Genomic DNA, 13,837 nt, shown 5'->3' on the forward strand with positions numbered 1-13,837 from the left:
CCCGTTCCCTGCCCTGGGCCTAGCCCTCACCTCTGCCCCGCCCCGCCCCGCCACTCACCTGTGGGCTCCCGGCTGCGGGCCTCCTGCAGGTAGCGCAGCGCGCGTGCGTAGTCGCCCAGGTGGTAGAAGGCAATGCCGGCACGGTAGGTGGCCTTGAAGTTGCCCTGCTGCTTCTCCAGCACCTTGAGACAGTACTCGCGCACGCGCTCGTAGTTTACCAGCTCCGACTGCAGCAGGCAAGCTGCGAGGGCGCCGCGGCCGGCAATCTCAGAGCCTGCTGGCACCCCCAGAACCCACCTGACTGCGAGGAGCCGGGGCTTCAGGCTGCAGGGAACCCGGCCTAAGGGATTGCTCCGGCAACCAGGGGCGCCAATCCGCTCGCCTATCCAAACAGGCGCAACTGCGCCGCCTCTAGGGGGCGCCAAAACACGGAAGACGCCACTGGGCGATCCACCCAGAGCTGTCGGTGGGCAAGAGCCCTAAGGGCCTGCGCGGGGGCGAGGGCCGGGACCTCGAGAGCCTGGCTCAGGGCAGACTTCCTCACCTTAGGTCCACGTGCGGCCAGGGGGTGGAAAGAATGACTCAGGGGGAGCGGGGCCCTGAAGACCCGACCCAAAGACCATTTCCTGCATCCCAGCTCCCTCCAGCCACAGATCCCTGTCATCCCCTACCCCTAATCCCTTTCCTTGATCAAGCTCTGAAGGCTCCCCCAGAAGCCCACAGCCCTGGGCCCTTCAGCCCCAGGGCCCCTGCCCCCCAAGTCGCCAAGCTTTCCCGATTGCCCCCTCCCCTCGTGCCCCATCCCCCCACCCCCCGACGGCGTACCCGTGAGGGAGTCATAACACTCCACCTCCGTGCTCTCCACCAGGCGCCGCTGCTCCTCGCTGAGGCGCGCCGGCCCAGGGCTGCTGGTGGACCCGGGGGCGGGGGCGGGCAGGCCGCTAGGGCGGGCCCCCTGCGCCGCCTTCAGCTGCAGCAGCGCTCGGTGATACTTGCCGATGGCCTCCCGGAACTTCTTCTCTCGATAGCAGCGCTGGCCCTCTGCCTTGAACGCCACGGCGGCCCGCAGGCTGCTGTCGAGCGCCGCGCCCAGGCTCCCCGACGGCTCTGGGGTAGGACCGGAACGAGCCGAGCCATGGCGCGAGCCCGAGCCTGGGCCCGGGCCCGGTGGGGAGAGGGCGGGAGGCGGGCGCGGCGGAGGCTCCGGGGCAGCGCTGAGCATCAGCACCGGGGACAGCGCGCCGCGCTGCATTGTGGGAAACTCCTGCCGCCGCCGCTGCAGCTACCGCATCGCCCCCCGCGGGGCTGGTCCCCACCCTTTCTCCGCCCCCTCACCTCCGGCAGCCGACTCTGGCTGCCCCCTATGGGTCTAGGGAAACCCCTCGAGACTTCCCCCCATGCTCACTCTCAAATTAACCAAGCCCTAGTTCTCCAGCCCGCCCCCCGAATTGTTCCCATTCCCCTTACTCTCTCCAACCTCCTGCCTGCTCTCCTCCCCGGTGCCCAAAGCTCCCGAAGATTTCTAGAAGGAAAGGACGAGCCTGGGGGAAAGAGCAGGAAGACAACAGCCTCATGGAAAGCTGGCTTTCAGCCCACTGGCCATTTGGCATATCGAATGAGAACACAGGATTTGGACCCAAGCTTCCCAAATTCAAATCTCTGCTTATTTTCTCAGACTTAGACAGCTCGCTTAAACTACCTGGAACTCTGTATCCTCATCAGTAACATGGGACAATAATATCACCTTTAGGGCCAGTCGAGGTGGCTCACGCCTATAATCCCAGCACTTTGGGAGGCCGAGGCGGGCGGATCGCTTGAGGTCAGAAGTTTGAGACCAGCCTGGCCAATATGGCAAAACCCCGTCTCTACTAATATACAATATATACAAAATTTTTGTATGTATACACAAAAATTAGCCTGGTGTGGTGGCGTGCACCTGTAGTCCCAGCTACTCGGGAGACTGAGGCAGGAGAATCGCTTGAACCTGGGAGGCAGAGGTTGCAGTGAGCCGAGATTGTGCCACTGCACTCCAGTCTGGATGACAGAGGGAGATGCCCTCTCAAAAAAGGAAAGGAAAGGAAAGGAAAGGAAAGGAAAGGAAAGGAAAGGAAAGGAAAGGAAAGGAAAGGAATTAAAAATAATACCACCTTTGGGATTCATCTGTTAATTTATGAAACAAATATTCACTGACATCCTTTCTGTGCCCAGCTCTGTGCTGGATGATGCTGGGACACAGCAGACACTGCGTGAGCTTCAGACCCTACCCTCACTGGGCCCCAGTTCAGTGGGAAGACAGACCAGTGACCAGACAGTGACAGCCCTGAGCAGGCTAGCCTGAGAAGCACAGGCAGAGGAGTCGGGGCCGAGGTGGAAGAGGCACAGGCAGAGGGGTTGGGGCCGAGGTGGAAGAGGCACAGGCAGAGGGGTCGGGGCTGGGATGTGGGAGGTACCTGCCCTGGGCTGAGGCGGTGATAAAGTCTTCCTGGAGGAGGGAATAACTCTATAAACAAGAGAGATCTCCTTGCCCTCATCCAGCTAGGCTGTCTATGGGAGAAAACCAGTGAGAAGGCAAACAAGTCCCCAGGAAAGGAAGCATGCAGGAGGCTTTCAAGAAAAAAATCGAGGATGAATGAGTCAATTGCCCTTCAGTCCTCCTTTGCCGCCTCCTTAGCTGTGGGACCTGGGCCAAGTTCCTCGATCCTCCTCCTTCGACTTCCTCTGTGCGACATGAGGATAAAAGGCAAGTTAACCTCAGAGCGGTTGCAGAGACTGAATTATCTTATGCAGTTAAGGCACTTAGCACAGGGCTTCATACATTAATGGGCAATTAACAACTGTGTTTCTTATCGTCCATTAGACTCTGAGTCATGTGATCATGAGTGCCTGGCTCTGAGTCAGCATCCATATATAGTTGTTGAATGAATGAATGTGTGAGTGAATAGCATTATGCATTACTACTCCTTCCCCCTCCTCTGAGACTCTAGCTTGGGTCTCAGCCCCAAGCATCTCCACTCTCCCCAACTCCACCCCCACAGCACATCCTCCAGCTGGAGGTCCCATGGCAGGTCACATGTGACAGACAGAAACCAGAACTCAGCACCTTCCATCTCAACCGGAGCATCTGCCTCTATCTCTTACTGTACCTTGCTGTAAAACGCTTTTGCTGAGTGAGTTTCTCCCTTATCCCTGGGGTCCAGCCTTGAACACCTCAGGAGTGCAAACATTTTCCTCTCTGCATCTCCAAACCCAGGCTCAGTTAGGAGTGTAAAACTTGTGAGTTTGAGTTCTTGAGCAGTGCACACACCTTTCCCTACCTCCGGTGTGTCTGTTTTGTAATGAAAAACACAGATATCTGGCTGGGCGCAGTGGCTCACACCTGTAATCCCAGGACTTTGGGAGGCCGGGGCAGATGGATCACCTGAATTCAGGAGTTCGAGACCAGCCTGGGCAACATGGCAAAACCTTGTCTCTACCAAAAATACAAAAAATTTGCCAGGGGTGGTGGCGTGCACCAGTGGTCCCAACTACTTGGAAGGCTGAGGTGGTAGGATTGCTTGTACCCAAGAGGTGGAAGTTGCAGTGAGCTGAGATCACACCACTGCACTCCAACCTGAATGATGACAGAGTGAGACCCTGTCTCAAAAAAAAAAAAAAAAAAAAAAAAGAATGGGAGATCTGTTGATTCATAACCATGTTTTCTGACCAAGTAAATGTCTAGGTACTCGGGCACAGTAGCACAGGACAACTGCACCTAAAATCACAGTCCTGCTGGGATGCAATGCTAACACTTTTACAACACCTCCTAGGTGTCAGATATTGTCATAAAGCTTTCCCTTTTATTTATTTATCTTTATGTATTTATTTTGAGATGGAGTCTTGCATTGTTGCCAGGGCTGGAGTGCAATGACGTAACCTCGGCTCATGGCAACCTCCACCTCCCGGGTTCAAGCGATTCTCTTGCATCAGCCTCCTGAGTAGCTCGGATTACAGAAGCCCGCCACCACACCCGGCTAATTTGTTGCATTTTTAGTAGAGACGGGGTTTCACTATGTTGACCAGGCGGGTCTCAAACTCCTGATCTCGTGATCCGCCCGCCTCGGTCTCCCAAAGTGCTGGGATTATAGACTTGAGCCACCACACCTGGCTGCTTCACGTATCTTTTAACTCACATCCTCACCACGGTGTCAGGAGGTTGGTACCGTAATTATCCCCATTGACACCTGGGCACTTCCCAGGTTAAGTATATCAGACCCCATTGATCAAACTCTTACTATCCAGGACTTACTACTACAAACTGATGACCTTCGCAGAGCATCTTCCCGGCCTGGGAGAACCTATCTTCATAGCCCAGTATATATGATATGTTGGGCTTGTACAACCATTAAGAAATATTGAATTAGGCCGAGTACGGTGGCTCAAGCCTGTAATCCCAGCACTTTGGGAGGCCGAGGCGGGAGGATCACCTGAGGTTAGGAGTTCGAGACCAGCCTGGCCAACATGGTGAAACTCGTCTCTACTGAAAATACAAAAATTAGCCGGGCATGGTGGCAGGAGCCTGTAATCCCAGCTATTTGAGAAGCTGAGGCAAGAGAATCATTTGAACCCGGGAGGCGGAGTTTGCAGAGAGCCGAGACCGCGCCATTGCACTCCAGCAGCCTGGGCAACAAGAATGAAACTCCGTCTCAAAAAAAACAAAAACAAAAAACAAAACAACAACAACAAAAAAACGGAAAGACTGAATTAGTTGACATCTAAACGCAGATATGGAATTGCAGAATTTCAGGTTTACTTGAATAAGATCTGAAAATCCGGCAACATCGAGGTAGCATTTCTTCTGACCGGGACGGGCATTCTCAATTCCCCACAGTCTCCACCTGTCGTGATTTTTTGCCAGTCCTTAAGGGATCCCAGTTTTATCCGGCTGAATGACTCTTGGGGAAGCCTGCCATTGCCCCCTGGTGGAGGAGTTCAGAATTTGCATGTTATCTCCCAGCAACCATTAAAGGAAGTGGTGAGCACATCCAATCAGAGGGATGCGAGGCCTAGAAAGCGACCAATCAAAAGCGAGAATGGACTGGAATTCGACCAATGAGGGCAGAGAGCGCTCAGAATAAAATAAATTCTTTTATTGAGATGAGAGACGGACATACACTGGGAGGGTTTTGATTTTTATTGTTGATTATTTTGTGACAGAGTCTCAGTGCTCAGGGAGGCTCAGACTGGAGGCGGCGGAGCAGGCAGGCGGCGGCAAGGCTGGTGCCCTGGCGCTGGGGCCGTGCGTACTTGAGGAAGACTGCAGCGCCACCGGGCGCGGGACCTCGGAGCGCAGCGCGGGCCATGCACGGCTCAAGAGTGCCCAGTTCCTCGGGGCTGCAGCAGGGAGATGGAGAAACTGAGGCAGGGCAAGGGGTTGGAGATGACCCATCCTTGGAACTGGAGACTCGAGGCTGAGAAGAAGGGCCGTTGTGGGTCCCCACGGACCGGTCAGGGGCTCTCTTGAGATCGGGCACGCGTCCCGTCTTCAACTGGAGTGACTAGGCGAGCACGGGGAGAGGTGGACACCCGATTCTTCCTACAGGGCACAGCTAGTGCGGAATCAGAACATGCGAGGAAGCAAGGAAGGGAGCTGAGGATGGGCAGCCATCCTATCCTAGGGGTACAGGCTGGGGGAAACCATGATTCGCCTTGCCACCTGGTAGCATAGTTAGCGGCCCTAGCAGCTAAAGGAACGCCCTATCCACCACCAGATACAGAGATGGAGGACTCGAGGCCTGGGAGATCCTTCATTCTCAGCCCTGGAACGCAATAGGAGCATCTTCTGGGCCTGGGAAACTATCTTCCACCCTGGGGCAAGGTTAGGAGCCTCCGGATCTGGACTAATGGGGTCCTCCCACACCATTCTCTCCCACACCCAGAAAAATCAAGTCTAGGTGCCACCTCCTCCCCAATAATTGTCTCTCATTCTCTGAGACCGTAAAAATGACCAGGAAGGGAAGTCCCTGAAGCTGCGGTGACCCCATACAGGCCCTCTGCCAAGACTACACCTGTAAAGTTCCGGCTGGAGCCTGAAGCCCGCCCCGTCGAGCAAGCGATGCGCCAGGCTCAGAGCCGCAGCCGCGCGACGACCCGGCTCCCATCCCGCCGCCTCGGCCTCCAGCAAAGACAGCTCCAGGAAGTAGGTGGCAAGTAGCATCACCTGCAAGTGAGGCGGGGCGACTGTCAGGCCACGCCCCCACCTCAAGCCGGCCACGCCCCCACCCCGCCTATTCACAAGGGCTCACCCGGGGGCTGCTCCCTGCCAGTGCGGCCAGCAGCCCGAGGCACAGCAGCGGGCCCGGGTGGTGCAGCCGGAAATCCAGGCGGCTCAGGATGCGGCGCTCGGCGCGCAGCAGCTCCGCCCGCGAGAAGGAGTCCGCGCTCAGGAGGCAGAGGAAGGCGGGCTGCAGATGGGGGATGCGGGGGGAGGTGAAGGAGTCTTGGATCCAGGCTCTTTACTCCCTGCCCTGGAAAGGCCCCAATTTCCGGACCTCAGTTTCCTGGTGTGTAAAATGAGGCCATTGACTTGTGTCTGGAAGTCGTAGAGAGCACGGGCTTGAGGGTCCTGGGTTCAAGACCTAGGTTCGAGTTCAAACCCCATCATCTGCTCACTGTGTGACATAGGACATTCACTTAAGCTCTCTGCCTCAGCTACCCCCTGCCCCCCGTAAAACAGATAACTACTCCCTGCTTCACCAGGCTGTTCTGATAAGGCACTGAATTCATGCATGTTGACGGTAACCATTCAAGATGGACTAGTTTATATTATTTTTATTTACTTTTCTAAATTAGAGACGAGGTCAGCTTGGCTCCCCAAAGTGATTTTTGTTGTTGTTTTGTTGTTGTTGTTGTTTGTTTTTTTTGGAGTGCAGTGGCGCGATCTCACCTCACTGCAACCTCCGCCTCCTGGGTTCAAACAATTATCCTACTTCAGCCTCCTGGGTAGCTGGGCCTACAGGCGTGCACCACCACGCCGGGCTAATTTTTATATTTTTAGTAGAGAAGGGTTTCACCAGGTTGGTCAGGCTGGTCTCAAACTCCTGATTTCAAGTGATCTGCCCGTCTCAGCCTCCCAAGGTGCTGAGATTACAGGCGTGAGCCACCACCCCTGGCCTTAAGACAGACTATTCTGGACTGAGTCCAAGTTCCAACTGCTTGATTTGGGGCAAATGTCTTCCTCTCTCTGAGCCTCGGTCTCCTCTTCTGTTTAAGGGTCACATTGACAGCCCCTCCCTCATCCATGTTGGGAATCCCAGACTCAGCACGGTGCTTGGCACACAGTAGGCACTGAATCAGTGACTCCCCAAAGGACTCCATCCACCCTCCCAAACCCCACCCCGGAAGTACCTCAGGAAGCACGCACTCTTCCATTTTGCACGCCACAAACAGGCAGGCCACGCCCAGCAGCTGCAGGCGATGTAGGCGCACACGGCCAGCGCTCAGGTAGGAATCAAGCAGGTGCACCGCCAGATAAAGTGTGTCACCAGCCAGACCCAGGTACTCCTGAGGAGGGGCACGGGTGACCACGGGGTCCCGGGCGGCGACTCAAACTCAGCCCCCCACACCCTTCCAGATACCTACGTGCACCTGGACCAGCCAGTCTACCACCAGGGCGCGCATCTCCGGGGTCACAGCGCGGGGCAGGGCTCTCCGGGGCTGCACGCGGCACACCTGGGGTTGGGGCAGGGACGTCTCACTCTCCACACCTGTGCCTCTGCCTTTCTCCTGGGCTCCAGCCCTGGGTGCAGCAGCCTCCTCCAGTCAGTTGGATATCTTAGGTGTGCCACACCCAAACTGGCCTCCAAACGAGCTCCTCTTAGGTGTCCTCACCTAGAACTCTGGGCTTCGTTCCAGAAGCCTCAATACCCACCTCTCCAATCTGTAGCCCCCAGAGCCACGTGGTCTCCTGGGCGTCTCCCCCTAGGTTCCCAGACTTCACTTTTTTTTTTTTTTTTTTTTTTGAGACAGAGTCACTCTGTTGCCCAGGCTGGAGTGCAATGGCTCAATCTCGGCTCACTGCAACATCCCCTCCTGGGTTCAAGCGATTCTCCCGCCTCAGCCTCCCAAGTAGCTGGGATTACAGGCACGTGGCACCATGCCTGGCTAATTTTTGTATTTTTGTAGAGACAGGGTTTCACCATGTTGACCAGACTGGTCTTGAACTCCTGACCTCAGGTGATCCACCCACCTCGGCCTCCCAAAGTGCTGGGATTACAGGTATGAGCCACTGCGTCTGGCCTCAGACTTCAACTCTTGACCACCAAGCCTCAACCCTTCTGCCTCAGAGCACCCAGAAGCATCTTCCCAAAGAAAGATCTGACCAAGGAACTCCCCAGCTTAAAACCCTTCCATGGCTCCCAGTACCCTTGGAGAAAACTCTGATTTCTTTCAGGCTCTGCTCAAACATCACCTCTTCCCTCTCTCCCCCCACAACCCACGCATCAGCCACAGCTGCATTCTTTTTGGCTCCTAGACTATACCAAGCCCATTCCTACCCCAGGCCCTTTGCACTTCCTGTTTCCTCTACAGAGAGGGTCCTTCCCCAGCTCCTTGCTCCGCCTTTCCGTCATTCAACTAACATCTCCATGGCTTTGTCTATACTCCTCCCACCCGATCACTATCTCTTTGTCTCAGCATTTTCACTGTGAAGATGTCTCCCTGTGTGCTTTGTCTATTTGGCCGCTAGGCTGCCAGTCCCACGAGGGCAGGGACTTCTGCTCACAACACAGGTGTCTCTCAGGTCCTAACAGAGATCCTGGCCCAGGAGAGTCACTGGCGAGACGTTCAACAAACTCCTCCCTTCAGTCTTCCTTCCGCAGCGCCCCTCTCATAGGGATGTCTGAAGGCTGGCGAGGCCAATGTTTTGGTTTGCGTGGCCTGTCCCTAGTTATCCTATGTGTTTGCTCATCTCCCCAGAACGAGGCCAGCATTGCAGCATCTCCAGCGCCTAAAACATTTGCTACTAAACCATTAAATATTTGTTAAACAAATAAATGTGGAGGACAAGTACAAGCGACCATAAACACCCCAGGAGGGGCTGCAAAGAGCCCGGGGACGGTGGGAAAGGGCATTCCCAGCGGTAGAAACGGCGCTGTGTGAAAACAAAACAAAAGCCTGGACGTTGCAGGGAAGGAACGCCGGCTGCCAGTGATGGGGAGGAGAGGCTGGAGCGGTGGGAGTTCAGAGTGGTGTTCAGGGCGGTGGGCCGGCGTCGGCCTCACCAGGGCAGGCAGCGGGTCGGCTCACCATGACTTCGGCGAAGATGTCCCCGGCGTACTCGCGTTCTCCCTGCAGCCCCAGCGCGCTCAGCGCCTCCTCCAGCCCTGGTGGCCTCGCCAGGCGTCTTGGGGAGACACTGGGGCCCGCGGGGAAGCCGTCGGGGACTGGGGCGCTCGAAGGCTCTGCATCGAGGAAGGCAGTGGGACTCTGCAAAGGAGAGGGCTTGAGGGGCTCAGCGCCTAAAGATAGGCCCGAGCCGGGAGCCGGACCCCTGGTCCCTGCCTCTCACCAGCATCCTCCAGGAGGGCGTTGCGGGCGAGGCCAAGCACCGACCCTTGCAGCTAGGGGAAGAGACCGCGCGGCGGGCGCTTTAAAGGCCCCTGGGCGCGTGCGCACTGAGCCCGCCTTGCCTGGGCAGGTGCACAAAGGTGAGTGCCCCGCAGGCTGGCTCTGTCCTCTCGAAGCCCTCTAAGGTCGGACAGCTGGAGACAGATCCTCATCTTGCTGCCCGGAAGCAGCCCCTCTGGGCCTCACTTTCCTGACCATAAAGTCGGGAGGATTTCAAAATGTAGAATCAGAGTTTGCACCGTCAGAGGATGGATGTAGAAACATAGATCGGAGCTTAGAATGACCCTTGTGGTGTCGGTGTCGCAATGGAATTGGAGATAAAATTGTGTGAACACATGGTTGTTTATATAGAAGTTAAGTGTTGTGTGGCTGGGTGTGGCGGCTCACGCCTGTAATCCCAGCACTTTGGGAGGCCGAGGCTGCCGGATCACGAGGTCAGGAGATCGAGACCATCCTGGCTAACACGGTGAAACCCCGTCTCCACTAAAAATACAAAAAATTAGCCGGGCGTAGTGGCGGGAGCCTGTAGTCCCAGCTACTCAGGAGGCTAAGGCAGGAGAATGGCGTGAACCCCGGAGGCGGAGCTTGCAGTGAGCCGAGATTGGGCCACTGTACTCCAGCCTGGGCGACAGAGCGAGACTCCGTCTCAAAAAAAAAAATTTAAAAAATAGTGTTGTGTATGCAAACATGTATTTCCTAGCCTAGTCCACTGGGCGAGCTTACGAGCAGTGACACCCCAATAGTGAGAAGCACCCCTAACATCTAAACCCTGGCCGCCGCATCCCATTCTCCACTAAAACGAACCAGGGCTACTTGGAGAAATGGCTGATCCCAGGGTCATACAAGAGAAGGTACAAGATCTGGAATATTTTTGTGGGCAGAAAGTGTCCCAATGGCAGGGCAAGTCACGTAGATGCAGAAGTCACTAGCTAAATCTAGAATATGTGAGCATCAAGATGATAGTCATAACTGAATAAAATTAAAATACAAGTTTATTCTGATATAACTCAGGCAGTGGGAAAGAAAAGCTCTTCTAATCTTTAGAATGTGAACTAATAAATGTGTTTTGTTTTCAGACAGGGTCTCGCTCTGTCACCCAGGCTGGAGTGCAGTGGTGTGAACATGGCTCACTGCAGCCTCAACCTCCTAGGCTCAAGTGATCCTCCCATCTCAGCCTCCCAAGTAGCTGGGACTACAGCTGTGCACCACCGTGCTTGGCTAATTTTTTTTTTTTTTTTTTTTTTTGAGACAGAGTCTCGCTCTGTCGCCCAGGCTGGAGTGCAGTGGCACGATCTTGGCTCACTGCAAGCTCCGCCTCCCGGGTTCAAGCCATTCTCCTGCCTCAGCCTCCTGAGTAGCTGGGACTACAGGCGCCCGCCACCACACTCAGCTAATTTTTTGTATTTTTAGTAGAGACGGGGTTTCACCGTGTTAGCAAGGATGGTCTCGATCCCCTGACCTCGTGATCCGCCCACCTCAGCCTCCCAAAGTGCTGGGATTACAGGCGTGAGCCACTGCGCCCGGCCCCATGCTTGGCTAATTTTTAAATTTTTTTTGTAGAGACTGGGGTATCACTTTGTTGCCTAGGCTGGTTTTTGAACTCCTGGGTTCAAGCAATCCTCCCACCTTGGCTTCCCAAAGTGCTAGGATTACAGGTGTCAGCCACCATGACTGGCCAAACTAATAAATGTAGAAGGATGGAAAATCCTATTTGGCAACCACCACAGCATCGTTTCATACAAGAAACATCAGTAGATGTTCAAACTAGTGGGTGAACATCTGATAGGAATCGGGATATCTACAAAATGTCTCTACACAAGACGCTTATTAACTATGTAAACCAAAAGGTATCTGAGATAGGTCTCAATCAATTTAGAAAGTTTATTTTGCCAAAGTTGAGGACGTGCCTGTGACACAGCCTCAGGAGGTATTCGGGGCACAGCTTGGTTTTATACATTTTATGGAGACATGAGACGTCATCAATATGTGTAAGCTGTACACTGGTTCGGTCCAGAAAGGCAAGACAACTCAAAGCAGGGGAGGGGGCTTCCAGGTCATAGACAGGAGACAAACGGCTGCATTCTTTTGAGTTTGATGAGCCTTTTACTGAATGCACAATTTACAGGAAGAGCCATCCATGCCTAGTCTGGCTCTTCTATAGGGCAGAGGAAGCCATCAGATACGCCTTGGTCTCACATGAGCACAGGGATGACTGAACTCTGCCTGTCTTCTGTCCACAAGGAAGTTCCTTGCGGGCAAATGGAGAGACGTAAGTAGCTTAAAAAAAAAATCTTTTAGGCTGGGCACAGTGGCTCACGCCTGTAATCCCAGCACTTTGGGAAGGTGAGGCGGGCGGGTCACTTGAGGTAAGTTCAAGGCCAGCCTGGCCAACATAGTGAAATCCTGTCTCTACTAAAAATACAAATTAGCTGGGTGTGGTGGTGGGTGCCTGTAATCTCAGCTACTGGTGAGGCTGAGACAGGAGAATCACTTGAACCCTGGAGGCAGAGGTTGCAGAGAGCCAAGATCGCACCATGGCACTCCAGCCTGGGCAATAGAACGAGATCCCATCTTAAAAAAAGAGAGAGAAAAAACTGAGGCAACCAACCCTGGTTGAGGAAATATATAACTGCAAAATAACTGCCCTGTGAGTTTCACACCTGCCAGCTGAATGCAACATGTGAGCCTGGTCATTAGCTAGGAATTTTTAACATACAAGGACATTAAGCGTTGACCATTAGCGAACATTATAAAATCTGTAGAGAAGAGCAGTTTCAGTGTTAGCTTCCTGACCTTGATAACTGGAGAGCAGTTATGTAGCAGAATGTTCTTTAGGACAGGTATACAGATGTGGACGGGAGGTGGAGGGGTGAATGTAACATTCCAATCCCGTTTTTGTCCGTTTTAAGTAAAATGCTATGAGGAACTTGGCGAAGGGTATATTTTGTAATTCTGTTACATAACTTTTATTTTTGAATAGATTGACAGTTCCCACCTACCCCACACCCAATTTCCCCAATGAACATCTCATATTAGTGTGCCCCATTTGTCACAATCCGTTAGACCAATATTCATCTATTAAGTCTACGCTTTATTCAAGCCTTCCTTTTTCCCTACGTTCATTTTCTATTTCAGGACACATTTAGTCACCATGACTCCTTTGGTTATCTTGGATGTGTCACTTTCTCAGACTTTTCTGATTAACCACCTTGGCAGACATATCCCTCAACTGAGATCTGTCTGATGTCTGCTTCCTCTCAGTGAGGTGGTGTGTGTCTGCAGGAGGAGGATCAGAGGGAAAGTGCCATTCTATCACATCACATTAAAGGGACACCGTGAAGGTGATTCGTCGGCAATGTTGACCTCGATCGGCTGGATGATGTAGTGTTTGTCAGGGACCTTCACTGAAGTTACTTTTTCCCCCTCTATACACTGCACTCTTTGGAGGAGTCACTGCAGCCCACGCCTAAGAAGTGGGGGTTCCATAGCCCTCCTTGAAGGCTGTCTACAGAAATTACTTATGATTTTGTGTAGATTTGTGTATTCTCCCCATTTTGCCACTTAGCAGTAGACTTATTTCACATTTTAGGTGAAAACCCAATATTATGCTATTATTTATTTTGTTGTTCACATTCTTTCCAGCTCTGGCCCCTGGGAGCTCTGTTGGCTCCGGTGTCCCTGTGACTTCAGCATTATCAGTGCGCGCTTTCAGGCACTGCAAGATGCCCCAGGCTCATCTTGTACATTTCCTGCCCCAGGCCTGGAATAATCTTCGTACAGTACTGTTTTTGAAAGTTTTCTGCAAGTCTGCAATTATTTCAAAATTTAAAGTATGTGAATGGCTACACTTTTCTGGAAAGGTACTGGACATTAAAATCCTGGGATGTAGACGACAAACAAAAAGCACAAGCACAGTACAGACGGATAGCTAGTTTATTACAGGACTGCTGGTAGCACCAAACGAAACCAAGTCAATTCCTGTTAACGGGGCGGCTGAACCGGTTGAGGAGTCTACCCCATGGAACCCCAGGAAGCAGCTGGAAAGCCCGAGTTCCCCAAATCCAGCAGCTAAAAGGGAATCTCACTGCTACCCCCGACTCAACACAGCCATCAATGCACGAGGGCAGCCCCCAGAGGCTTCACATTAACTGGAAAAGATTATGCAAACAGAGCAGGAAACTACTGATTTATGATGCCGTGTCCATTTGCACAGAGGTAATCAGCACCAAAATGA

At 53.4% G+C, this 13,837-nt stretch overlaps 2 protein-coding genes across 2 annotated transcripts; both read right to left on the reverse strand.

Annotated features, from left to right (window-relative positions):
- Positions 1-58: 58 nt before the first annotated feature.
- Positions 59-1,421, reverse strand: LOC116464599 (tetratricopeptide repeat protein 9B; the record flags this gene model as incomplete). The annotated part of the gene is made up of 2 exons (XM_032147861.2): positions 826-1,421; positions 59-241 (listed from the first exon to the last, which is right to left on the reverse strand). Coding segments are annotated over exons 1-2 (610 nt in total), but the record flags the coding sequence as incomplete, so codon positions are not given.
- Positions 1,422-5,144: 3,723 nt separating this feature from the next.
- Positions 5,145-10,450, reverse strand: LOC116464600 (cyclin-P-like). Its single transcript, XM_032147862.2, has 7 exons — positions 9,545-10,450; positions 9,283-9,462; positions 7,618-7,707; positions 7,384-7,539; positions 6,282-6,440; positions 6,045-6,196; positions 5,145-5,447 (listed from the first exon to the last, which is right to left on the reverse strand). Exons 1-7 carry the CDS (start codon positions 9,548-9,550, stop codon positions 5,198-5,200), a joined length of 993 nt encoding a protein of 330 aa, XP_032003753.1. The 5' UTR covers positions 9,551-10,450; the 3' UTR covers positions 5,145-5,197.
- Positions 10,451-13,837: the final 3,387 nt, after the last annotated feature.

The sequence above is a fragment of the Hylobates moloch genome, unplaced genomic scaffold (assembly GCF_009828535.3).
Source record: "Hylobates moloch isolate HMO894 unplaced genomic scaffold, HMol_V3 SCAFFOLD_1081, whole genome shotgun sequence".
NCBI classification, from domain to species: Eukaryota; Metazoa; Chordata; class Mammalia; order Primates; family Hylobatidae; genus Hylobates; species Hylobates moloch.

What these genes read in the sequence shown, in the direction of transcription:
- LOC116464600 (XM_032147862.2), bottom strand. An exon ending in ACATCTTCGCCGAAGTCATG is followed by an intron (nt 7,708 to 9,282) that starts GTGAGCCGACCC and finishes CCCCAACCCCAG; the next exon opens with GTGTGCCGCGTGCAGCCCCG. An exon ending in CTCCAGCCGGAACTTTACAG is followed by an intron (nt 5,448 to 6,044) that starts GTGTAGTCTTGG and finishes CCTTCTTCTCAG; the next exon opens with CCTCGAGTCTCCAGTTCCAA.